The sequence below is a fragment of the Acromyrmex echinatior genome, chromosome 11 (assembly GCF_024713525.1).
Source record: "Acromyrmex echinatior isolate Ae372 chromosome 11, ASM2471352v2, whole genome shotgun sequence".
In the NCBI taxonomy this organism is placed as follows: domain Eukaryota; kingdom Metazoa; phylum Arthropoda; class Insecta; order Hymenoptera; family Formicidae; genus Acromyrmex; species Acromyrmex echinatior.
The window spans coordinates 1,558,907-1,584,328 of record NC_141862.1 but is presented as its reverse complement, the minus strand read 5'-3'; the positions used below and the strand labels follow the sequence as shown (position 1 = coordinate 1,584,328).

General features: G+C 31.1%; 3 protein-coding genes across 9 annotated transcripts in view; 2 read left to right on the top strand and 1 right to left on the bottom strand.

The window, feature by feature from the left end:
- LOC105144974 (uncharacterized) overlaps nucleotides 1-5,879 on the top strand; it is a 28,038-nt gene extending 22,159 nt beyond the window's left edge. For both annotated transcript variants that reach the window (XM_011054245.2, XM_087411379.1), the window contains exons 3-5: nucleotides 1,350-1,540; nucleotides 1,619-1,962; nucleotides 2,365-5,879. In XM_011054245.2, the coding sequence (XP_011052547.1) occupies nucleotides 1,350-1,540; nucleotides 1,619-1,962; nucleotides 2,365-3,086 (1,257 nt within the window). In that variant the 3' untranslated portion in view covers nucleotides 3,087-5,879. The remainder of the gene's footprint in view (nucleotides 1-1,349; nucleotides 1,541-1,618; nucleotides 1,963-2,364) is intronic.
- LOC105144976 (Centrosomal protein 135kDa) overlaps nucleotides 1-14,089 on the bottom strand; it is a 59,902-nt gene extending 45,813 nt beyond the window's left edge. For 2 of the 6 annotated variants that reach the window (XM_087411375.1, XM_011054248.2), the window contains exons 1-14: nucleotides 13,390-14,088; nucleotides 12,695-12,995; nucleotides 12,366-12,595; nucleotides 9,077-9,257; nucleotides 8,793-8,959; nucleotides 8,527-8,722; nucleotides 8,225-8,437; nucleotides 7,958-8,094; nucleotides 7,778-7,879; nucleotides 7,461-7,706; nucleotides 6,832-6,927; nucleotides 6,346-6,575; nucleotides 6,072-6,282; nucleotides 5,862-5,977 (exon numbers count right to left, since the gene is read on the bottom strand). In XM_087411375.1, coding sequence (XP_087267501.1) covers nucleotides 5,862-5,977; nucleotides 6,072-6,282; nucleotides 6,346-6,575; nucleotides 6,832-6,927; nucleotides 7,461-7,706; nucleotides 7,778-7,879; nucleotides 7,958-8,094; nucleotides 8,225-8,437; nucleotides 8,527-8,722; nucleotides 8,793-8,959; nucleotides 9,077-9,257; nucleotides 12,366-12,595; nucleotides 12,695-12,995; nucleotides 13,390-13,578 — 2,615 coding nt within the window. In that variant the 5' untranslated portion in view covers nucleotides 13,579-14,088. Of the gene's footprint in view, nucleotides 1-5,861; nucleotides 5,978-6,071; nucleotides 6,283-6,345; nucleotides 6,576-6,831; nucleotides 6,928-7,460; nucleotides 7,707-7,777; nucleotides 7,880-7,957; nucleotides 8,095-8,224; nucleotides 8,438-8,526; nucleotides 8,723-8,792; nucleotides 8,960-9,076; nucleotides 9,258-12,365; nucleotides 12,596-12,694; nucleotides 12,996-13,389 lie in introns of those variants that run through there. The other 4 variants (XM_087411374.1, XM_087411376.1, XM_087411377.1 and 1 more) reach the window with 4 other exon arrangements.
- Nucleotides 14,090-14,797: 708 nt separating this feature from the next.
- The window catches only part of LOC105152417 (uncharacterized), a 274,163-nt gene continuing 263,538 nt past the window's right edge, over nucleotides 14,798-25,422 (top strand). Inside the window, exon 1 of the mRNA XM_087411559.1 lies at nucleotides 14,798-15,174. Within this exon, the coding sequence (XP_087267685.1) occupies nucleotides 15,087-15,174 (88 nt within the window). The 5' untranslated portion in view covers nucleotides 14,798-15,086. The remainder of the gene's footprint in view (nucleotides 15,175-25,422) is intronic.

The window sequence follows — 25,422 nt, the reverse complement described above, 5'->3', positions numbered from 1 at the left end:
AAAATACTCTTGTTTGCCATTGTCTTCCGAGAAGTGGTGATCAAATAAAATTTGATGTTTTAGATTTTAGATGGATTTGAATCCTGAATCTTTGGTATAGAGAGCAGTCACGCTATACTCTGCGCCACGATCGCCACTTGATTAACTTACTTTTTATCTTTTTTCTAGTTCTAAGACTCAGAAAAAGAAGAGCAATTAAGTTAAAGTTAATTTATATTGGTAAAAATTGACATAAAAAGCAATTATTTACTTTTAATGAGGGGAGGAAATGGTATTGGGAGACACCGATTTTGATCAAACTTAGAGTGCGTTCCGTTTTTCGGTTCGTACGCTATAAGTACATATCAGTTCATCTATATTTATTAAACAAGGATAAATAATAATGCTTACAAGCAAACGTTTCGTTGTAAACGAAAAATAGGACATATCCTTGGTGAGGATACAGTGCATATCCCCAGCAACTGATATGTGACACAAGTAATAAAACACTAGCAAAAAATAAGCAAGAAAATCGAAATTGTTAATTCTGCAATTGCTCAAATTTCTTAATATTTGCTTCGCAAATCATCCAGTAATCTGGTAAATGAGCCGAAGTAGCTCAGTAGTTAGAGAACTAGTTGGACTGAGTTCCAGCATCAGCGAATTATTCAGTGCATAAATGATCATTCAGTGCATATTGTTTTTCTTTTTTTTTTTCATTAAATTTATTTTCGATCATAGTCGAATAATTTATGAATATAACAAAGAAGATTAATGACAATTAAATATTATATGTATATAATCAACGCAATCAATCTGAAATATTAATAATCCTCCCAAATTTCTCAAATTAATCTTGAAAAACTGTAATAAACTTATTGCGAAAAATATTGTTTCGGGAGTCGAACCGAGACCTTATACATGTTCGCCTACAATGCGTCTCTATGCATATCGGTTATTGCGAAGAATATTGCTCGGTAGTCTAAAGGCTTAAGACTGAAAAAAAAGAATTTTTGACTTAAAAAGTCTAAAATGTCATAGTACAAAAGATATTTTGCAATAAGTGAAAAGGAATCGGAAAAAAACGTCTGAGCTATGAAAATCGAGAGGGGGGGGGAGGGGGATACGCTAATCCTTTATGAGTACTGAGTGTTAATTATCTAAAAAATTACTCATGCGATAGGATGTACAGTAGGATAGTAAGTACATTACATTTATAATTTTGATTTCCTCGCTTATTTTTTAGTACATCTTGTGACACACGTCGATTGTTGAGGATAGATCATATCCTCACCAATTTAATCTTAACGTGATGAAGAGGATCTCCTCACGAGTCACACATTTATGATCTTATCTCATATGTATGACAGATCGGCGCCCCGTGTCCGGAAACCATGGAACTGGGTCCAGCAGCCGGTAATGGAACAATTGCGGAATGTAGATGTCCTCCAGGAACCGCTCAATCGCCCAGAGACGCGTTGTGCCATCCGATATTCACGAGAGCATCCTGCTCCAAGGGTCAATTCTTTGCACCTGTACCCGACGCGCTTGATAAATTGGCGTAAAAACAGTCTCTCTTTAATCTCGTTCGTAACCGATTGGAAACACCTATATATATATTCATGATGGTCCTCTTTAGTACGAAACAGCGATGGGGAATCTGTCGTGATCCCGAAATCTGCAAAGAGCAAGGCGAGATTTACTGGCCCAAGGACGGCAAGTGCTATCCGAAGCTCAGCAGAGGCCCATGTCCACGTGGCGAACTTCTTGTCACAGGCGAGGACGGTCTAGCGATTTGTTCATGTTCGGCGAGTGGCGAATTGGCCAGATATTATTGGCTAGGAAATGGCGGTGGTTGCCACGAATACTATACCAAAGGTCCTTGTTCGGAGCCAGGAGAATTGTTTCTACCGGGTGGAACGTGCGGTTGTCACCCTCAATTACCTCACTATCACGAACCGAGCGGGATGTGCTATCAGTTAGGTAAAACATTTCATATAATCGAATAATACGACCTAATAATTTAAAATGTAAAAATGAAAATTCGATGTAATAATGAAATTGAAAAAATGGAAACGAAGAACGCCATCTTCTACTTTAACACAAATTCCTTTATGCCTTTAAAATTATTGTACAAATATGAATCATTTTTCATCAAATTCTTCAAATTTTTCATAAAATTATTATAATTTTATAAAATATTTATTAATTATATAATTAACATTATTATAATAGATTCAAGAGATAAAGATCGAGATCGCTATAACTTCTTATTGAATTCTTACACACACTTGTGATTGGCATGCACTGACTCATTCCTTCAATTTAATTTTTAAGTCTTCGTCCTTAGTAAAATATTTTTTAATTCATAATGTGAATTATCAGATAGCGTTGGTCCATGTCCACAAGGACATTACTTTACGGTGACAGTGGACGTCAGATCATCGCAGGAAGATATTGTACGAGCTAGATGTGTTTGCAAATCGGGCCATGTGTTGTATAAAGACGGATTCTGCTATCGATTGCATACGAGGGGACCATGCGATAGCGGCTATATGTTGATAAATTCGTCAACCTGCATTCCCGTGCCATGTAAACGTGGTAGGCTATACTTTCCTCAGGAGAAGACATGCTACAAGATCGGTACAAGAGGACCGTGTCCGAACGGGCAGATAGTGTTGTACGATTATAATGTGAGACCGTCTCTCGATGGAATCAGTTACAATGGCGTGTGTGGATGTACCAATATCATGAGAGACGCTGGCAAGTGCAAAAAGAATGATAACGATAATTGCGAGAGCAGGCCAGGAATGGTGATGATCAAGAAAACCTGTTATAAGTTGTACACACAAGGCCCATGTATCGAGGGGGAATGGTTAGTCGCTCAGAGAGCGAAAAATAATCGGTATGTATTATGGCAACAAGAAGAATTGCGACTGAAAACTAGATGCGAATGCCGACCTGGTTACAAGAGGATTGTCCCGAGCTCTGGTGAGGCTATGGAAGAATTAGAAAATAATAATCTGATCTCACCAAATAGTTGCCAACCACCAGCGGTAAGCTTGGCAAGATTTCTCAACGATAATATCAAATCAGTGGTGATTTGAATAATTCAATAGTTCATAAATTGCTGCACAGTGATCGCAGCGCTGCGCGTCGTTTATTAGAACTGTTAGATAAAACATGATTTTTTTTTAAACTGGAATTAGTCATTTTTTATAGTTTTTTGGATGCTGAGTATGAATGCGTTTTCCAAATTGCTCCATCACGTCACAATTTTGAGAAATTTGCAATTCAATTTGCAAAAAGAACTACTTTTATGCACAAAGAAAAATATTTGATTGAATTAATTGGAATTCTAGTGGAAAATGAACGATCCAGAATTCTGACTATGTTTACTATAAAATTCTGATTAAATCTATTAGTAAATTTAACCAAGAAAATTCTGAATGTTGGTTATCTCAACTAGATTTCTAGTAAATTTAATCAGAATTTTGGATTATTTATTTTCCATCAGAATTCTAATTAATTCAATCAAACATTTTTCTCCGTAGTGTACTTTGTCATAGTATAATGACAATCTATGATATAATGGAAAAGTTTTATTGCAGTCAAAATTAAATATTTTATTAGGACTTGTCTTTAAAAAAGTCTTTAATATCGGCTATGGTTAATAAAATATTCATTATAAATACTATGTATTATAAAAAACGGGCCTATTATAAAAAAGCTATGAATTAAGTCATTGATGATTTAACAAATAACTCTTTCGACTATATTTATTTAAACTTAAGAGTTTTTTGGCTATTGAATATAAATCCGATGTCAAAATTGACAAAATCAAGATAATTCAATACGGTGAATGTCAAAACTTAAAAAATATTCGAATTCTTACAAAATGTACACAAAATTCATTTCAAAAGACAGGCAAATGAGAGTAAACTGCGCGGTTAAAGGTGCGAAATAAAACTATATATATATATTCTAAAATTTTACTGTATACATCATAATATTCGAATGATTTGATTGTCTTTTCAATCATTTTCAACGAATTGATAACACACTTAAGGAGGTTCTCGCGCTACTTCCTAGTCAATAGACAGTTTATTCATAATAATATGTAAAACAATTAAAATAATAGAATAAAAAGTTACTAACAATATCTTATGCCATTATACATACTTATTGTTAATTTTATATGTTACTAAATATTTTAAAAATGACAAAATTTATAAGATGACAAAATTGTAAGATGTTCATTTGATGTACACGCATCGTCCATTTAACATATATTCTAGCTTTTTTCATTAAAGAATATAAATTTCTTGTAAACTGTATTTAAACGATTAGTTTAAATAAAATTTTACGAGAACAAACTTAAGTGTTTACTTTATAATTATAACGATTTTTAAATCGCTATCTTATACGCAAATGTCTCAATTTAAAAGAGAATAAGTACAGAATAAGATTATACTTTCAACTTGTAATGTAAAATTCTATAAATTTATAATTAAATATCACCAAAATGATACAACAAAAGTCAATGAAATTTTTTTCTAGATATTATTGATATTATTAACTTTTGTATATTATAGACTTACATGTATATTATAAACTTGTTTTATATTTCAAATGCGAAAACCTCCTTAAACGCTATTTTTAGACTTAAATTTCTCGCAAAATTTTCTCTTCGATCGCATCATGCTGAACTACTCTTCTCATTCCTATTCAAGGAATTTATTATCACATTATTAATTTAAAGTTATGTTAAAACAATATGCGTTAAACCAAGTTTCTTGGACCACGTTAACGACAACACTTCTCCAACAGGAATTGAGAAGAATAGTTTAGCAATCGATCGAAGAGAAAATATTGCGAGAAATTTCTAAAAATGTCTAAAAATAGCGTCACGTTTAAGTATGTTATCAATTCGTTGAAAATTACTAGAAGACAGTCGAAATGTCCGAATGTTATGGTGTACACAGTAAAATTTTAGAATATATATAGTTTTACAGTGCATCTTTAACCGCGGAATTTATTCTCATGTCTTTCAAATTAATTTATACCTGTCTTTAGGAATTAATTTTTTGTTAAACTAGAGAATTCGTTATAATTACCTATTTAAAATCTGTTAGTTTTATTTATTTTTTGCCTAGTGAAGAACGTGCATGATGCATCAAATTTTTCAATTAAAAAACTATAATTTTATTTTGTACACGATATACGAATTATTTAGTTTTATCTTATGGTTAAGCAAAGTTTTATTTATTGCATCTCATATTTTAAAGTTTAAAACATATTTAACATTGTAAATATCTTAAGAATTTTAAGCGCGATCGTATATGTGAATACATCAAATATAAAGAAAGCCAAGATCGGTCATATTTTTGGATGTTACAAATAGTACATTATATGTATATTCTTTTATTAAATCAATTTATTCCAGACATAATTGCGAGCCATAATAACATTCGGATTCAACACAATCATTTTGAAACGTTAATAATCCCCCCCTAGATTAAATTAGAAAGAAAGAAAGAAATTTATTGCCTTCAAAAAATATTACCTCAGCCAGGATGTCTTTCTTTCTTTCTAATTTAATCTAGGGGGGATTATTAGCGTTTCAAAATTGTGTTAAATCCGAATGTTATCGCTTTGCAATTATGTCTGGAATAAATTGATTTAATAAAAAAATAAATAATATTATTATATTTGTATTGTAACATCCAAAAATGTGACCGATCTTGGCTTTCTTTATCATATTGTAAATATCATTTATGTATTTACAAAAACTAAAGTTACTTATGAAAGATATAAGAGACAAGTGCCAATTTTTTCTAGGAAGCTTCTCAGAAGTTGTAAATAAATAAAGATGTACTTACTCATTTTTATGCTGTAAATCACGGATTTGTTTTTGCACCGCTTCCTTTTGTTGATCCTTGTGCATTAATTCCCGTTCCAATGCAGCAATCTTCTCTGTCTTTTCGTCCAATACCATCTAAAAATAATTTTTAAAAAATAATAATTGATTTTTATAAATCATTACAATAGCTAATTATTAAAAGATTAATTTGTTACAATATTCTAATTACCAATAACCGATCTTTTTCTTGATCCAAGAGTGTCATGCTTGAGCGCAGAGTATTTATTTCTTGCTTCAGTTCCTTGATTTGATCGTTTAACTGCAGCTGTTGCTCCTCCATATTTCTGTTGTGATCCACAGCCTTGTTCAATTCCGATTCTGTTTGCGATAGTTGGCTCTGTGCGTCTCCAAGCGCTTGATCCGTTTGATCTTGTAACGTTCTGCAATAGATAATTTAGAAGATTAAGATTCAATTTTTACAAATAAAATTTAATCTATATTACCGTAGTTGGAAATATTGCGTTCGTTGCGCCATTAATTCCTGCTTTGTACGGCGCAGTTCCTCTTGTACATCGCCTAACTGATCCTCGAGACCGTTCATTGTCGCTCTTCTTGAGCCCTGAGTCACCAACAAATCTTGTCGTTCTTTTTCCATATGTTTCAAGCGATTCTCCGCCTCGATTAAATTTTCCTTAAATCGAAGTTGTTCGCTTTTGTGCGTATCCGACATTATCTATATCCAAATATCATCCAGTCATTTACAATATATTACTACAGCTACAATGTGTTAGCAAGAAATATTATAATATAAGTCAACATTAATTATGCTAATCACATATAGTTATCAAATAGATACAATTAGCAAAAGTACGAATGTTAAGATTCGCGTATTATTTAGTATCTATATTAAGATTAAAATGTATTGAAAAAAATCAACAAAAAATAGAAATGTGAAACTAATTCAACTTATAATGATCTCCATTTTCTACCTCAAATTTCTCTCGTAACGCATCGCGTTCGTCTATCAGTCGTTCAACATCCGCTCTGGCTATATCTCGCTCTCGTTCAAGACGTTCAAGCATCGTCTGTACAAATTAAAATTGAAATAGGAATAAGACATATATTGGGTGTCTCATTTTAACGATTTCAAATATCTTTTAAACAGTGCATTTTAGAAAAAAATATTTTAAAGGTTTTGTGACAATATAAGATGGTACCTTTGGTTTTACCTTGGGTGGCATTGTCAAGATCAGGGTCACTGAAATTTTTAAATGGAATCTTCCATTTTTCATTATATATTCTTATAGCTTACTTCAAGAGCTTTTCAAAGCATTATAATGAAATAACTTTTTATTAAATACTTTTCGAGTTATAGCTTAATTGAAAAGCTCTTAAGGTAAATTACAAGAATATGTAATGAAAAATGGATTCTATTTAAAAAATTCAAAATGACCTTGTCCTGACTTTGATAATGATATTCAAGGTCAAATCAATGATACCATCTTATATTCCCTTCAAAATCACAAAATTTTCTTAACTGTCGGAAGTGTCGACACATCTTGCACGCATGCACACACATATACATGTATATAATATAATCTTATTTGAAAATCTTTACTTTCGTCGTGCTAACGTCAGATGGCAAACCAGAAGCACAGGTACAAATACGAATGGGTTGGCACAAACTGCAGGATCTGCAAGGAATACACATCTGTCTTTGTTGATTGTTGTAAGTTTGCAATCGTGCTTCTAGATCCTTTTTCTTATGACACAGTTCTTCCTTCTCCCGATGTATTTTGCTTAAAGCTTGTTCCTTATCACTTAACTCACGTTTTAATTCATAAATTTGTGTCCACAAATCAGCCTGTAATTTATAATAAAATTTAACTTTTTGTACAAGCAATAAAATTATTATTTTAAATATTTAATATTTACGTTATCTTTGTCAGATGTTCTACGTTGTGCGTCCAGACAATTGATGTATTCTTGTCTGTAATGATCTCGTTCTACTTCCAATCGCTGAATTGTCTGTTGAAGCTGCAAAATAAATGTCTTTTTCTAATATCATATTTTAAAAAACAATTTAAAATATTTAAGTAAGCTCTTTCGACTCACAGATGCAATTTTTAAATCTGCTTCGTCAATACGTTTTTGCATATCAAAGTCATTTGTATTTTTTATAATTTTTTTATCGTTAATCGTTATCTGATGGTCGATTACATCATGTTTCTCATTTCTGTTATTTTTTAATGCTAAAAAGGATAAATAATTCTTAATATATTTTCTTTTCATATCATTTCTTTTTTCAATAAACGATCCATTAAAATTTATAATTAACATTTTCCTGGGCTGTATATTTCAAAATCAATTTACTATTAATACCATTTTTTTTTTTTGATGTATTCATTCCTTTATTCTGATCATTCTTTTCTCTTTTTATTTTTTCTTGCGTCTGTTCATTCCCTCCATTATTTTGCCCAATATTTTTTTTATGTATATGCTCTTCTAATATTTTATTAGTAAATTGCAACTGATTAATATCTTGTTTTTGGCAATCATTTTCTTTAGTCAATCTTTCCATATTTACACTTTTTTCTGCAATATTATGTTAAACTTTCACCTTCGACACAAGTAGCCCAGGCTGTTAAAAAAAAATATTAAAAAAATGAACAATTTTAACATACCAATAACTGTTAGTTGATTGATCTTATCAGACATTTGTTTCTTTTCATCCAATGTACATTCTAGAGTACGTTGAATATTACGTTTTTCAAGTTTACATGCTTCTAGATCTGCTCTTAACTCTTGTACCTCTCTACGTTCTACAGTTAACTCGCGTTCCAAGACATGTACTTGTGTCATGACATCCTCTAACTTCTCCTAAACAAACATAAGAGTATGAAAACAAAAAAATTATACTGAAAATATACATTAATGCAATCATAATTACTTGGAGCCTACAAACTCTTCTGTTATTTTCTTTAACTGTAGAATTGCAATCGGCTTCTACAGCTAATGCAACGTGATCTATATCTCGTAATTCTTTCTCTAGTTCTTCATTTCGTGCTGCTAGTTTCATTGCCTGAGACATAGCATCATGTTGTTTATTTAGAGATTCTGCATCATTCAAGAAAAATAGAGTGTGTAAAATGAATGTCTTCATAATTGTATAATCGAATAATTATGTTGAAAGTAAATATTGTAGAAATCTCTCTACTCTACTAAATTCCTTACCTTTTAGCTGTTGTTCCAGTTCCAATTTGACCTGTTGGAGAACCTTTACTTCATTAATCTCTGTAGCATTGTGAGTAGCACCAGATTTCTTTATGCAAGTGCAGTCCTTGTTAATTGCAGCATAAGAACGATCTTCCAACATTTTTCTCATTCGCATTATTTCTTTTTCCTTTGTGACTAACTATAAAAGATTTTTCATTTTATAACATATTAATATATATATTAATAAGGAGGGAGAGGGGGAAGGGGATACCAAATTAAGTTTTACTCTTCTGTATGCAATCACATTTTTACTCTTCATCTGCAATTTGGATTTTTATCAGTCAAATTTTTTTTTTACTATTTTAGGTTTTCAAAAAAAAAATGAAAAATTTCAGGGTTACTTTTCAATATCTTTTCCTCAAAATCTCTGCTAACAGAAGGGGAACTCCCTAGGAGGGGAAATTGGAGTCTGCTCTCTTTTTTTATTTCGTTAGTAAAAATCTCACTTGGATATAAAAGAATATTCAGATCGCAAAAAGGGTCAAAAATCAATTTTCTATTCCTAATAGTTAGGGTTGGTAACGTTATCCCATAAAAATAACTCGTTATCATTATCATTCTTTTTCCCCAAAAGTAACTCGTTATCGTTACTCATTATTGATTTTCAAAAGTACCTTGTTACCATTACCGATATTCAAAATGTAACGAGTTGTTACTTTTTCGTTACTTTTTTTGCTTTTTTTGTTAACAAAAATATTATAGTGTTTTTCATTGGTAAAACTCAGTGCACATTAAAACCATTGTACACTACTCTAATCTGAATGTAAAAATGAAATATCTCAATTGATATAATGTCCAAAGGGCATTTTATCTAATTAAAAAATTTTCAATACATTTTATTATGCTATTTTATCAAATAACGTAATAAAATGTATTGAAGATTTTTTTCGCGATTTATCGCATTTCTATATTTTTATTAAACACATTTGCGTCGATTTGTGTGTACGGATTTAAATTGCACTGAGTGCGCACTACAGCACAGAATATTTATGATAAATATTTATTAATATTCATTTTGTGTTATATAGATATTTCATACATATTTTATATAAAGCTCTATTCGAAATATTATTAAAATATAGACTAAATATTTTATGTAATATTTATGAAATATAAATAAATATTTTTAATAAGTACTTTTTACTTGGATTATAATGACTCATTAAGAATATCTTCACAGCATTTACTATAACATGTACAATAAATATTTCGTAATATTTAAAATAAATGTTTATGATCTGTGCAAGCTAAGATCACAAAAATATTTACAAAATATTTAAAATAAATCTTATAAATATTTATAAATATTTTGTAAATATTTTATAAATATTGTGTGCTATTTGGGTAGTTCTATCAATGAAAAAACGCTACTATATGCAGATTTTTGCGATAAATAATATTCCGAAGAGAAGTCAGAATTCTATCTTTTAGTAGAAAAATAAAGTTTAAAAACACTTTGTGTGTGTGTGTGTGTGTGTGTGTGTGTGTGTGTGCGTGCGCGCGCGCGCGCGTGTATACGGTTTAGTTACGACTAAAACTTTGTGGCAGTTGTTAGAAATAAAGTAACAATAAAAGTAACTAGTGAAATCGTTACCATTATCTCAAAAAATGTAACTGTGTTACAATGAACGTTACTTAGAAGAAAATGTAACGTCGTTATCCATTCGTTATTGAAAAAAGTAACTTATAACGGTAACAACGTTACAAATAACGCATTATTTGCCAACTCTGCTAATACCAATTGCATGTGCACGCTTCTGTCAGATTTAAATTTTTCTGTACTGTATACTAATTTAGTTTAAAGAAATTAAATTCTAATCACAATAAAATCATCTAAAACCATCGATCAAAATAGATACGAAGGCAAATCAATAAGTACCCGTGTTAGTAATGAAGGCGTAAGCTTTTCACAAAAATTTTTTTTATTTTTCAACGTAATCCCCTTTTAGGAGGATACACTTTTCCCAACACTTCTGCATTTTTTTAACCTCTCAGAAAAATATGATTTGTTTTCGAACTCTGCAAAATAGGTCTCGGTTTCGACGATGACCTCCTCATTCGACGTGAATTTCTTTCCATCGAGTCATTTTTTCAAGTTTGGAAACAAGAAGTCACAGGGTAAATTCGGAGTAGTACGGTGGATGTAGCGCTCCAAACATTGTTTTGAAATTGATCACCGCATTCGCTTGTTGTTCACCGTGAGCATCGCGGCACCCATCGGGCCGACAGCTTTTTTCATTCCCAAGTTATCATGCAAAATATTGAATGCCATTCCATACGACACGCCTATGGCCTCTGTTACTTCATGCACTTTCGTTCGGCGATCAGCGAGAATCATGTCGTGGACTTTTTCAATGATTTCCTCAGTAATCACGTCTGCCGGGCGATCTGGGCGCTCATCAAAAATAGACGAACGACCACGTTTGAATTCGTTGAACCAATATCTGACGGTTGTCAGATGGTGAAGAGTTTCCATAGTCGGCATCCAACTTCGTTTTTATTTCTTCGCAGTTTTTCCATTCAAAAATAAGAAACGAATCACGGATCGATATTGCTTTTTTTCCATTGTATCGGAAAACATCAAACACACTCACTACGAATTGCTGTCAAATCAAGACTATTGCATGAATCACTCTGAAATTTTGTATGGCGTTGTTTGAAAGATAGTAGTACACGGTAATGACAATTTGCATCAGCAACACCGCCTGTCTTGAAACACGGGTACTTATTGATTTGCCCTCGTTGTTTATTTGCCAACTAAATTACTAAAATTGTTCAATACAGAAATATGTATACATATATACATATACATATATACTAAATTATTTTAGCACCAGAATACCGATTATTTCTCTAGAATGGAAATGTGAAAAGTGAAAAATTTTATTAATTGCAATGGTGAAAATTCTCCCTTTTCACATTTTCATTCTAGTAAAAAAATGATTAAGTGGCATTTTGACTAAAGATGTTAAAAAAAATTATTTAAAAATCATATTTAAAAGATTATAAATATAAATTAAGAGGAATAAAATTCTTTTGCATAAAGACATTGTATCAATGCTTAGTGTATATTTATTTCATAATGTGTTAATGACAGTAACACCCATTTAAAAAAAATATTATTACCATGCGTCAATAATTCTTAGCATGCAGAAAACCGACTTTGTTAACATAATATTTTCATTCTTTTTTAGAAACTATTGACATATTCAAGAAACACATGCATAAATATTGATGCTTAGTATACCTGTTTTTCAAGAGTTTCTATCGTATCGGTTTGCAATAAAAGCTCCTCTCGTAATTTTGTTACCTCTTGATTTAAGCAATTCATTTTGTGATCCGCCATGCTTATTATATCTACTATCTTAGGCTCCACGCTATTTAATTTTGGCAGTGAACTGTTGTCCTTTGTCCTTGGCATTGGCTCAGTTTCCAAGACTGGCCTTCGAAGAGGAAAGCAAGGACGTTTCTTGGCAGCTAAAAAGTTTCATAAAGATATATATCGCATGATTTAAAAACTGATATCTAATGATATTTTGTCGACATTTACAGCAAAATAGTAAAATAGCGACTTACTAAGACCAACATTAATAATAGTTGGTTTTAGACATTTGCCTTGAAGTTCCAATATCTTTTTAGACTTGGCAGCTGACTCCGCCTCTAGCTCTTTTATTTTATGTATGTTTCGTGAGGATGTCAATTGTAGATCATTGCATTCACATTCTAACTTGTATATCTGTCTTTTAAAATCCTTGACTTGCTTCTGATGTGCTTCCTTAGTTTCTATTGCATCTGAATAAAGTTGATTGCATTCTCGCACCAATCTCACGTTATCACATTTGTAAGGATCAACAGACAATTGCAAATGGCTGCATGCCTACCGATGATACCGTCAAATTAGATTGTACATCAAAAATATTCTTTTTATACTTGATGAAAAATTATTAACGATATGATTCACGACTATTCATGACTAGCGCATTATTCGTCAGGTAATGTTATGACGTTCTACAATTGAGTTGCAAGCTCTAAGTGTAAGAAATTAATCAATCATAGTAGATTTTGTCTCGCATTCAATTGTGATTGGCCAATTTTTTATGGTTTATGACTTGCGACTCTATTGTAGAACAGATGTAAAAGATTGCAGTCTTTTAATATTAGCTTTAGCTTGAAGTTAGACAAATGAAACTGTATTCAAATGTTTCTCTTTAAAAGTCCAAAGGAAACTGAATATTGTCACAAATATGCATAAAATGGCATATCCCGCATACCTCGATGTTCTCCTGAGCAACGGCTTTAAAATGTTTTAGACTGTCTGTAGTTTGAATAAGATCGACCAACAAGGCCTCTATCAGAGGTAGAGCATCCAACGACAGCGTCTGCTTGTACCCCAGGTTGTCCAGGTGTTTTCTAACCGTTCGGTACCTCGCAGTAATGTTGCATTCTACATCCCCGCTCATTCTCGCGAAATACACAATTGACAAAACGGTACAAATTGTACAATTATTACAAGAGCTTGAAATCGTATCTTCATAACAGTTGTAAAACGTAACCTCACATGTCTCATGTATTGTTATTGTAATCGGATAAATATGATAAATATCTTACGGTTTTCTACTAAGCATACAAATCCACATTGTGTAACATTACAATTGGACATAATAAACAATAACTGTTCCGTAAGATCAATACTGATCGTTCAAATCTTGCGATCTCTCTTTCCCTTTCACTAAGTAATCTAAATATATTCTCATTATTATTTGTAGTCCTTATATAGCCTTAAAATACACTTATTTTATTAGAAAATGTCAAAAAGATCTTATTCATTCAAAGTTGCAATTTTTCTTATTGATAAACGTTCTCGATCGTTTTCTTGTAAACAATTCGAAAACTTATAAAATATTTCCTATATACCTAATGGATTTTCTCTAGGTAGAAATCAAGTTAGTAACGGAGAGGTCGCTATTGTGCAGTACCTAAAGTCACTAGATTATTAAATACGCGATTGATTTCAGAAATGTAGCGTAAAAATGGCCGAAGTGCACATAGAACACGATTTGAAGTACACCAGGATCCACATTGGGTCAATTGGGTGCAGCTAACCTAACTGTATATTTTCGAAACATTTTCAAGCGTCAATCTCGAGGTTGAAGGCGCAAATTCATCATCATTGATATTAACATCAATAAAAATGTATCCTTCATGTACTTTTATGCACAAAACTTCTACGACAAATAAATCCGTATTAAATTAAAGAACACATAAATTGAGCATTCGTACATATTCTTTTGTTCATAAATAAATTAATTACAACTAAAAAACATTGATTTACATACTTGACGGCTTCGTTTTCCCAAATAAAGCACGTAATACAAATGCATAAATTCAAAATGGTCGCGTGAAAATGGATGCGAGTTTGCGGTACTTTATAGATCTAGTGATTAGTACAATACATTTAGCCCAAGCAGGTCCTGACATCTGAGGGGCTCCGCACGATAAAAAGAAAATAAGAACAGAGAATAAGAATTTCAACCTATCAGAAACTGTGTATTCTACAATACATGATTTCTGATAGGTTGAAATTCTTATTCTCTGTTCTTTTTATTGGCGGAGTCTCTAAGAATTTCAACCTATCAGAAATCATGTATTATGAAATACAGTTTCCAATAGGTTAAAATTCTTATTCTCTGTTCTTTGTTCCCTGTTTCTTTTACGCTAATTCTACAATGTGTTCTTTGTTTCCTGTTTCGTGCTGTTTGTCTCTGTTTGTCTCTTACCTTTTTGGTCAATAAGACAAGAGACAAACAGCAAGAAAACAAAAAGCACATTATAGAATTAGCTTTACTGTGTAGAGTCCCTCTGATAGTTTCGCTTAACAAGACGTCGATTTATCGTGGGTGTTTACGTGAAGTAATCGAATCTCTAAATCGGATTGAACAATGGTACTCAATCTAATGACTCAATCTAAATGTCCTTACACGAATTCGAATTACAATTTTTGTTGTATATAACTCGGATTTCGAACTACTATCGTCCACGTGTTTCTCTTCTGAAAGGTTAGTTTATTTTCAGAAATTTTAAAATATTTTTGTGGCATTTGTTGCGATTTTTTTCTACATGCTGTTGATTTGATAAATGTATCCGGAGAAGGTCAACTCTGCGTTTTTAATAATAGTTTTTCTAAATAATAATTTCTATAATAATTTTATAATAATACTTATAAAAAAAATATATATATATATATATATATATATATATACATATATTTACATATATATACATGCATACGTATATACATACATACATACATATATATAAGATACCAGAAGGTTTGCGGGTTATCGCCGTGTTTTTTCATCTATTGCTAATGCGATTCATTGTTTAGGCATTAGCAATGGTTGAAAACATGGCAATACCCCACAAATTTTTTCTGTATCTTTGAAGGTACCTGTGAAAGTCTAAAAAGCATTATATATATATATATAAAATTAATATATATATACAAAGTATACATGTTTTTTTTTATATAATACTTATATTTATAATGTCTAAAATAAAAGTGGTTATAATTTTAAAAATTAAAAAAAAAACAAAGAACATGAAAAACCACAGCACAGGTTGTGATGATTAAAACTTTATTCAATAATGAATTATTCAAGCGTTAATCAATACCCATATCAATAAATAAGCGATTAAACGTTTCGGCCACAATCTGGCCATCTTCGGTAATTAAACATCCTCTCAAAACGCAAAAATTTTTTACATTCAGTCGAAATAAGTACATCGGTCGTATGTTAAAATAGATTAAAAGTGTTCTTATTAGTGTGACGATGATCGTGCGGCAGTATTACAACACCAGCTTATATGACAGGATAAAGTAGAACAAGAATTTCCAGATTCTAATCAGAATAAATTTTATAATTACGTTAATCTCTTATACTCGAAAAATAAAGAGCAAATGCGTTATCTGTTTTACAGTCAAAAAAACGAAGCGGTAGATCTCAGACATTACTTTCGCACAATTAAATTTTAGTCGTGACATTGTGTGTTGTTACTGGTCTTATCATGTATTTTACCACTATTTATATACCAAGAGAAACTTCCAAATTTCGAAAGTTCCAGAACAATCCTTGAAGAAAAAAGGAGAAACATTACATAAGCAAAGGAAGATAAATATCGGGTAAACCTTCCGTGTCACTTTGCTTATTGATACCTCTTGTTTGTTTCTTTATATGAATCATATCTGAAATTCTTTTTATCAGAGATCGTTCTGTGTCTAAAATTTTTATATTTTCCCAATCCAGATCATGCATCTCACTAAGCGATGACGCGAAACTACGGAGATCTCAGAGAACGGTTTCTTTATGTCGGCTTTATGTTCCTTTATCCGCGTTTTTAATTTCCGTTTCGTTTGACCCACATATGGTGATTCATAATCGCTTATTTATTGATATGGGTATTGATTAACGCTTGAATAACTTATATTTATATTTTTTTTTATGTTACTACTATAATATTTATATTTATAATATTTTCTTTTACTCTTATTGTAAATCTCATTATAATGACTCAGATATTCAGTTATTATTCAAAACCAAAGAATTTTAAGATGCTTATGACGAAATAAATAATAATTAAAATTATTATTGTATGTACATAATAAATATTAGTAATGATAATAATACTATTATATAATTTACAATCTTATAACATATATCAAATTGATTTTGTCCAATTAAATCCATTTCATTTACTTATGGATTCTTTGTATTCTATTCATTCTAAAATTAGACAAATAATATTATCAAAAGTATATTATTTCGTAATTTAAATAACACAGAGTAAAATACAGTTTTTGATAGCCCAGTAAACAAGAATGGATTAAAGTGGATTAAAAATTTTTTATGCGTTCTTTAAATCCATGAAAATGAATTGCAATGGATTGGATTCGAGCTGACACTAGTTTAATATTAAAAAAAAAAACATATTTAAGGGTTACAAATTTTATTCTTAAGATATTTATAATAATTATAACTGAAATTAACTATTTCAAATTGGTATTAAAAACGCATCTTAGTAAGATTCAAACCTGGGACTTCTGAATTATGAATCTTCTCCGCTACACCACTTTTTCAATTGGTAAATGTGTTATGTATTCTCTATTTCAATTATAACCAGCTAAATCAGTGCACGAAATTATATAGATATAATAAAAATATTATTTAACAGATATAATAAAATACAATCAATTTATTATGAGACAACATTGAATAAGTGTCGGATAATCTAATCTCGCTTGGCCGATGTGATCGCGCGCCGTGATCAGCGTAATATTCTGTGTTTGACTTATAGCGTTTTCTTTTAGCTGCACTATCACCTATCAGTGCAACACTCATTCAGTGTTTCCGTGGCTATAGTGTAGTGCCAATTTTATGCACAAAGTGGGATTTCGCTACACGATCTCAAAGAGATGGCGTAGAGCCAGTGTGACATTAAAAATTTGAAAAAGGAACCGGCAGCAAAATTAAACATGATAGTATAAAATAGATAGTATGAAGATATTATGAAATACATACACCATGATGTATGTACACTTGTATAGTGCAGCACTAATGCAGCACTTATACGCAACTGTGTAGTGCAAAGTTACACTCAGTGTATTCTCAGAGAAAACATTATCACCCGTATTCATAATCCTTCCTTATTTTAAGAATGGAGGAAACCTCCATGAAAGATTCCTCGATTCTTCAAGATCTCCTTGTTTGTCCATAAACTGATCTCAAGTCTGTCTTCTCGAAGGAAGGAATATTTTAGGAATTTTAATAATCTAACTGAAGGCAGCATAATATATAACAATATATGCAAACCTATGCCTAATATCGTGAATTACGAGTAATAAAGATTATAAAGGCATTGTTGATTAAATAAAATCGTGATTAAGCATTTTGCAACAATGAACAAAAAAAAACTAATAGCAAATTCGATTGAACGCACTAAGTGCGCATTAATGCGCATTAAAACCGTACATACACAAAATAACGTAAATATATATTTATAAATAAACATAAAAATCGATTAAATCGTGAAATACTCAATACATTTTATTGCACTATTAGGTAAAATATGTATTTCATAATTCAAGATATTTGCATTTCATTTTTAAAACTAAAATTAAATCATTGTACAACGGTACAATGCTTTAATATGCATCAGTGCTTCCAGTCGAATTCGCCATAATGTTTATTATACGAAGGAGAAAATGCTTTTGGCACAATTTATTTTCGAAAATAATCGATGCGACAGATCTAAATTAAAAGCTATCAAAAGTAAAAAGACTGAAAAAATAAATTTGGAAGTTTGCTTGGTTATGAAAACTGCATCTCCTCCTCAAGGAAACTCATAACCTCCCTTGAGAAAAGGAAACTAATAAGGCTTCTTATTTGGTCAAGGAAAGTTTATGAAACGTGAAATGAGGAACAAGGAATCCTCATTCCTTAAGGAAGGACTATGAATACGGGTATTTAACTATCCGAAACGGATCTCAACCATGCACAGCGTATACATTCTGTTACAATTGAATCGTGCATAATGATACACTTTGTGTATTCCTGTATACGTTTGTGTTAAGATGTGTTAAGCAATTGGAAAGCACACATCGTATGTTGTGTGCATGCGCATAACCTTCATTTTTCGTGTCGGCTGTTGATATCGGCTGCTGGGCGTCGTTTGGATTGATCAAGTCTCATCATTTACGATTAACGACATCCGATAAGCGTCAGCCAATTTGATTGTAGACGAGGCCTAAATGTCAAATGTCGTATGACGGATGTCGTACGTAGTATGAATCCTACATTTCAAGTACGCTGGATTCATTCGGAATAACCCCGAGCAGCTGTTCGACAAAACGAACAATGTTATAAACAGATTTCAATAAGGGCCTCAGCACAATAATGATCGTAACCGAGTCGCGAATCGTGAGTCGTAGTTGTATGTCAACACGCAACGTTTTGGCGTATCTGTACGCTATATCGACAATCAGTTCTACAATCAGTCGTATGTTGATGTCGCTAGTCGTTTATCATATGTTGTATGTTACAATTGAATCGTTGCTATTCTACAATTAAGTCGTTGATCGAAGTCGGAAGGTCAGAACAAATGTAAAGAATGGATATTGAAACGTTGAATACATATTCAAATTTATTATTAATTTGGACACAAATTATATGATTGTAGAATAATGCGACTCCACTTGCTTGACGACTACTATGCATTGATTTAATTAGTTTTATAATATTGAAAAGCATCAAAACGATGATCGAAATGTATTATATATTATTCAAGTTATTAAATTTGAATAAATTTATATATACACAAATTCACCTAATGTCAGCTCTTATAGGCATTTCTTAAGTTTGACACAAAAGAATTAAATTATAATACAAAATATTTTTATATCAAATAATAATTTAACAAATAAAAAATTACCTGACATATTTATATCATAACAGTTCCTCAAATTTATGGGGTATTTTTTGCCACACATTTCTTTTTTTGCTAAAATTTTTAAAATCCACATCGCATTTATCATACAAGCAATGATTTTCGCGAACAAAGTCAATAATTATTTCATTTACATTCAGTGATTCCATAATATTAGATCATTTAAAAAGTATCTGCGGTTTTTTGTTCAATTTTTGAATGAAAAAACCGCGGATACTTTTTAAATGACCCAATATAATATAAATATATCCATGTAAAAATATCTGTTTATTACAAATTATTTATACACAAATGTGTTCGAAGGTTGTGTTTCATCTAGTCGTAGTCGGAAAAGATGGGAATTGATCATCTTCTATTTCGACAACGATAGCCGACTTGTGACAACTTCATTCGACAGCCGACAATCCAGTGCACATGCGTACGATGCCCGACTCCGACACACGATTGATTGTAGAACGGGCCTTAGAAGTATAGGTGGTCCGATTAGCCTCTTCTGTGATTATCTTAGATTAATTCGGAAGATTGCCACCAGAGGGTATCTGAGAGTCAAGTAGATTGACTGTCTCACTTGTTCTCGTACGTGCAGCTATGTATGGCTCATGTTTTCAACATCATAGCAATATTTCCGCATAATAAATATCGTTATGCATATAAAAAAGATGTTTGTATTAAAAATGAAACAGAAATTAGTTTAATTATACTTTATTGTAATATATACTTTATTGCATATATATATATATATATATATATATATATATATATACATATAAAACGCATTTTATAAAAATTGTTATAGATTTTATAACTCATTATATATTTTGTAAATATCTTAAACACAATAATAAATTTTCAAACATATATTATATATTAATATACTTGAAATTTAATTTATATTATGCATCTTTTTAGTTTACATCTTTAATTTATTGAGTATCTTTTAGTTTGTGGACAACCTAGCTTCTTTTTTTTCTGTTTATTTTAACGAGATCATTACTTTGTATTTTGTCAATTGTCTCATCCTCATAGTAATATAGTAATAAAGGCATTCCGCCATGGCTTGTTCTTGAAAATCACAAGAAAATTTTAAATTAAAATTTTCTATTACATCTTAAAATGTAGCTTTATAAATATTTAGTTCCTTATTTTGTATATGACTTGAAAATAACTTTCTGTAATCTTGAACAAATTATACAAATATGAATTAACATATATTATATTAAACCTCGATTTTTCTCGTTAACTAAATCAGCATCAGGTAGATGTATATTTTTGATACAGGATTCATAAGCTTTTTTACAATAGTTGTAGTTCGTCAAGTTCTTCATTTTACAAAGAAATCCAAACATGTAAAATATAATGCAGTCAGTATGTTAGGGAGAGGACCTCGGTGTCCTCGTTGCGTTACATGAAACGATATTTTCTCTTAGTCCGAGATCTGTGTCTCGTGCCTTGTGGCTTGTCCGAAGGAATTCGGCAACGATAAAAGAGGCAATTTGCTATAAAAATATTTTAATATCTCTTAAAAATAATAAGGCTCAATAAATTAAAATAAGTAAAAAGGAAAAAGGGTTACGAGCCTAAAAACAATCAACATAAAATGACAAACTGTATAAATAGTTAAAAAATGAAATAAAACATGTCATGAAATTAAAAACGTAAATTATAATCTGATTTGACAATCAGAAGGTGAATAAAACAAACGTTTCGATCCTTGTTGGATCATTCTCAATGTGACAAATAAATTAATAATAGAAATGTAACGTAGATAAAACATAAGAAATTAAATAAAATTCGCATTCGGACGCAATATTAACTATAAAACTCGCTCCAAATTGAGAGGAAATCAAACAAACGATTGTAGTTGACACAAATGTGCTCCTCCGAACCGTGTGTGTATAAGAACATGTTTCTATTAGCAAGTATAAATTATAATAATAAATTAACGACGAAAGTAAATAAAAATAATAAGAAAAGTACAAATCGAGTCGCAAACAATAAAAAGAAGGTACAAAACAAATCGCAAGTAATAAGTTAAAATTAAAAGAAAGAGGCAAAAATTATCTTTGATATTATAAGACAAGCACATAAGAAATAATAATGACGATAGGAAAAGAGTAAAATGCCGACATTCATTGTATATGTATAATGAGTTTAGAACAAAGAAATTTATAATAAATACCTATGTCAAAATGAAGTGTTATCGATTAGGCAATGCGATGGGAATCGAAATTGATCATCTCTCTAGGAAGCTAAGAGATAAAGTACGACATATAAAGACAGGAAGGTTGAAATGGAAAATTTAAAAGGAAGGAGAACATAAGAAGGAGAAAATAAAGTAGGAGGGAGAGAAAGTAGGGAGAGAAAAGATGGATAGGAAAGGGAAAGCACTTAAGAAGGAAAAAGAGATTGGATGATCTGTGAGTAAATATCAGGTAAAGATTCGGATATCATTTTGCCTATTAAGGCCCTGTTTCTGTCTTTTAATATGAATCATTTCAGACATGAATCTCTCATTGTAAGAAGATTCGCAGTCCAAAATTCTCACATTCCATTTGAAATTATGATCAAAATTGATTCGATGATCAGTTATGACAGTAGGAGAACCTGTATTCTTTTTAATGTCAGATATATGTTCGTGTAGTCTCGTGCTCAATTTTCTTTTTTTGTCTAACCAACATAACTCGCCTCACAATCATCACATGAGATCTTGTAGACAATTCTGATTGGATAGGAAATCAAGTTTACCTTTTCCTCTCTTTATGAAGCTTTTTAATGTGTTGGGAATAGAAAAGGCTAATTTATAATGAAACATACTAGAGAAGGAAACATACTAGGGAAGGAAACTTTCAGAAATAGATTTAACATAAGGAATCGTAAAATATTTGTCTTTATTACGTGAATAATGTATAGTATCTTTATTATATTTGTGAAATATAATAAATTTTTATCTGCGTTCAATTGTAGAGAAAATAAAGGAAAGAGGATAACAGTTATTTAAAAAAGTATGAATAGCATCTATCAAATTTTTTTGTTGGAACCGCGGATGTGATAATAGGATAATTTTGTCAATGAAACTGATGATAGTACCTTTTTTATGGCACAGAGGATGATTTGAATGGAAATTAAGAAACCTTCCGGAAAACATCTTTTTATGATAAATGTTAAATATAATTCTCTGATTATCTATAACAAGCATTGTATCAAGAAAACTCAATCTGCCACTTGTACCAACCTCCAAAGTAAACTGCAATCTCATATGTAAAGAGTTAAAAAGGTTCAAAGTGTCATCGACAGTATCAGATAGAAGTTCGAGCAGAATATTGTCTACATATCTATTATAAAATAGAACAAAGGTTGTGCTGACAATTTTTTAAGTGCTGTTTCTTCTAGATCTTGCATTACAATGTCGGCGATTATCGGAGATAACGGTGAACCCATCGGAGTGCCAAATACCTATCTGTAAGTTCTATTGTTAAAGGTAAAAAAGGTAGAATCTAAAATGAATCTAATAATTTTTGATGAGGCTCCTCCTTTAGACTTTTTACATGATAAATGGTTTATCAACCTAAATGACATTGACATTCCTTTAGAGGTTCGTTACCTGTTGCAACTTGGCGAAAAATTCGGGCTTCCAATCAATAAATATAACAAAGACAGTACCTTGATTGAATTCATTAAATATATCGAAAATCATATTACTGGTCGTCCTAATAATATCATTAATTTTGTCAGGAATAATTCCCTTCCAATTCTCAATAGATTCCACAATAATTTTTCTTCTCCTACATCTACTGACAAACTAATTTTGGAATGGTTACGCACTACCAAGAGTTTTATTAATAACCATCCTAATATACTCATTATAATGCTTGTTATAGATAATCAAAGAATTATATTTAACATTTATCATAAAAAGATGTTTTCCGGAAGGTTTCTTAATTTCCATTCAAATCATCCTCTGTGCCATAAAAAAGGTACTATCATCAGTTTCATTGACAAAATTATCCTATTATCACATCCGCGGTTCCAACAAAAAAATTTGATAGATGCTATTCATACTTTTTTAAATAACTGTTATCCTCTTTCCTTTATTTTCTCTACAATTGAACGCAGATAAAAATTTATTATATTTCACAAATATAATAAAGATACTATACATTATTCACGTAATAAAGACAAATATTTTACGATTCCTTATGTTAAATCTATTTCTGAAAGTTTCCTTCCCTAGTATGTTTCCTTCTCTAGTATGTTTCATTATAAATTAGCCTTTTCTATTCCCAACACATTAAAAAGCTTCATAAAGAGAGGAAAAGGTAAACTTGATTTCCTATCCAATCAGAATTGTCTACAAGATCTCATGTGATGATTGTGAGGCGAGTTATGTTGGTTAGACAAAAAAAGAAAATTGAGCACGAGACTACACGAACATATATCTGACATTAAAAAGAATACAGGTTCTCCTACTGTCATAACTGATCATCGAATCAATTTTGATCATAATTTCAAATGTGAGAATTTTGGACTGCGAATCTTCTTACAATGAGAGATTCATGTCTGAAATGATTCATATTAAAAGACAGAAACAGGGCCTTAATAGGCAAAATGATATCCGAATCTTTACCTGATATTTACTCACAGATCATCCAATCTCTTTTTCCTTCTTAAGTGCTTTCCCTTTCCTATTCATCTTTTCTCTCCCTACTTTCTCTCCCTCCTACTTTATTTTCTCCTTCTTATGTTCTCCTTCCTTTTAAATTTTCCATTTCAACCTTCCTGTCTTTATATGTCGTACTTTATCTCTTAGCTTCCTAGAGAGATGATCAATTTCGATTCCTATCGCATTGCCTAATCGATAACACTTCATTTTGACATAAGGTATTTATTATAAATTTCTTTGTTCTAAACTCATTATACATATACAATGAATGTCGGCATTTTACTCTTTTCCTATCGTCATTATTATTTCTTATGTGCTTATTATGTCTTATAATATCAAAGATAATTTTTGCCTCTTTCTTTTAATTTTAACTTATTACTTGCGATTTGTTTTGTACCTTCTTTTTATTGTTTGCGACTCGATTTGTACTTTTCTTATTATTTTTATTTACTTTCGTCGTTAATTTATTATTATAATTTATACTTGCTAATAGAAACATGTTCTTATACACACGCGGTTCGGAGGAGCACATTTGTGTCAACTATAATCGTTTGTTTGATTTCCTCTCAATTTGGAGCGAGTTTTATAGTTAATATTGCGTCCGAATGCGAATTTTATTTAATTTCTTATGTTTTATCTACGTTACATTTCTATTATTAATTTATTTGTCACATTGAGAATGATCCAACAAGGATCGAAACGTTTGTTTTATTCACCTTCTGATTGTCAAATCAGATTATAATTTACGTTTTTAATTTCATGACATGTTTTATTTCATTTTTTAACTATTTAGTTAAAAAATAAAATAAAGTATTTTGTCATTTTATGTTGATAGGTTTGTAGCCCTTTTTCCTTTTTACTTACTTTAATATCTCTTGAATTGCACTCGTGTCGTATGTTATAAAGACAAAAGAAAAACGGTTTGCGCACTGGTCATGTACGCGTTCACAGTAAGGAGGTCGCATACGGAAGCGCTGAAAACGGCGAGATCCGCGGATTCGCACGCAAGCAGCATAGTCGCGCATGCCCTTCCCTTCGGTGGGCTCCATCAGCGACAAGGAACGCCGCAATCACGCCGTAATCACGTCGCAAAGCCGACGGGCTGATATTAAACCTGCTGAGCTAAACTCACACTGACAAGCGC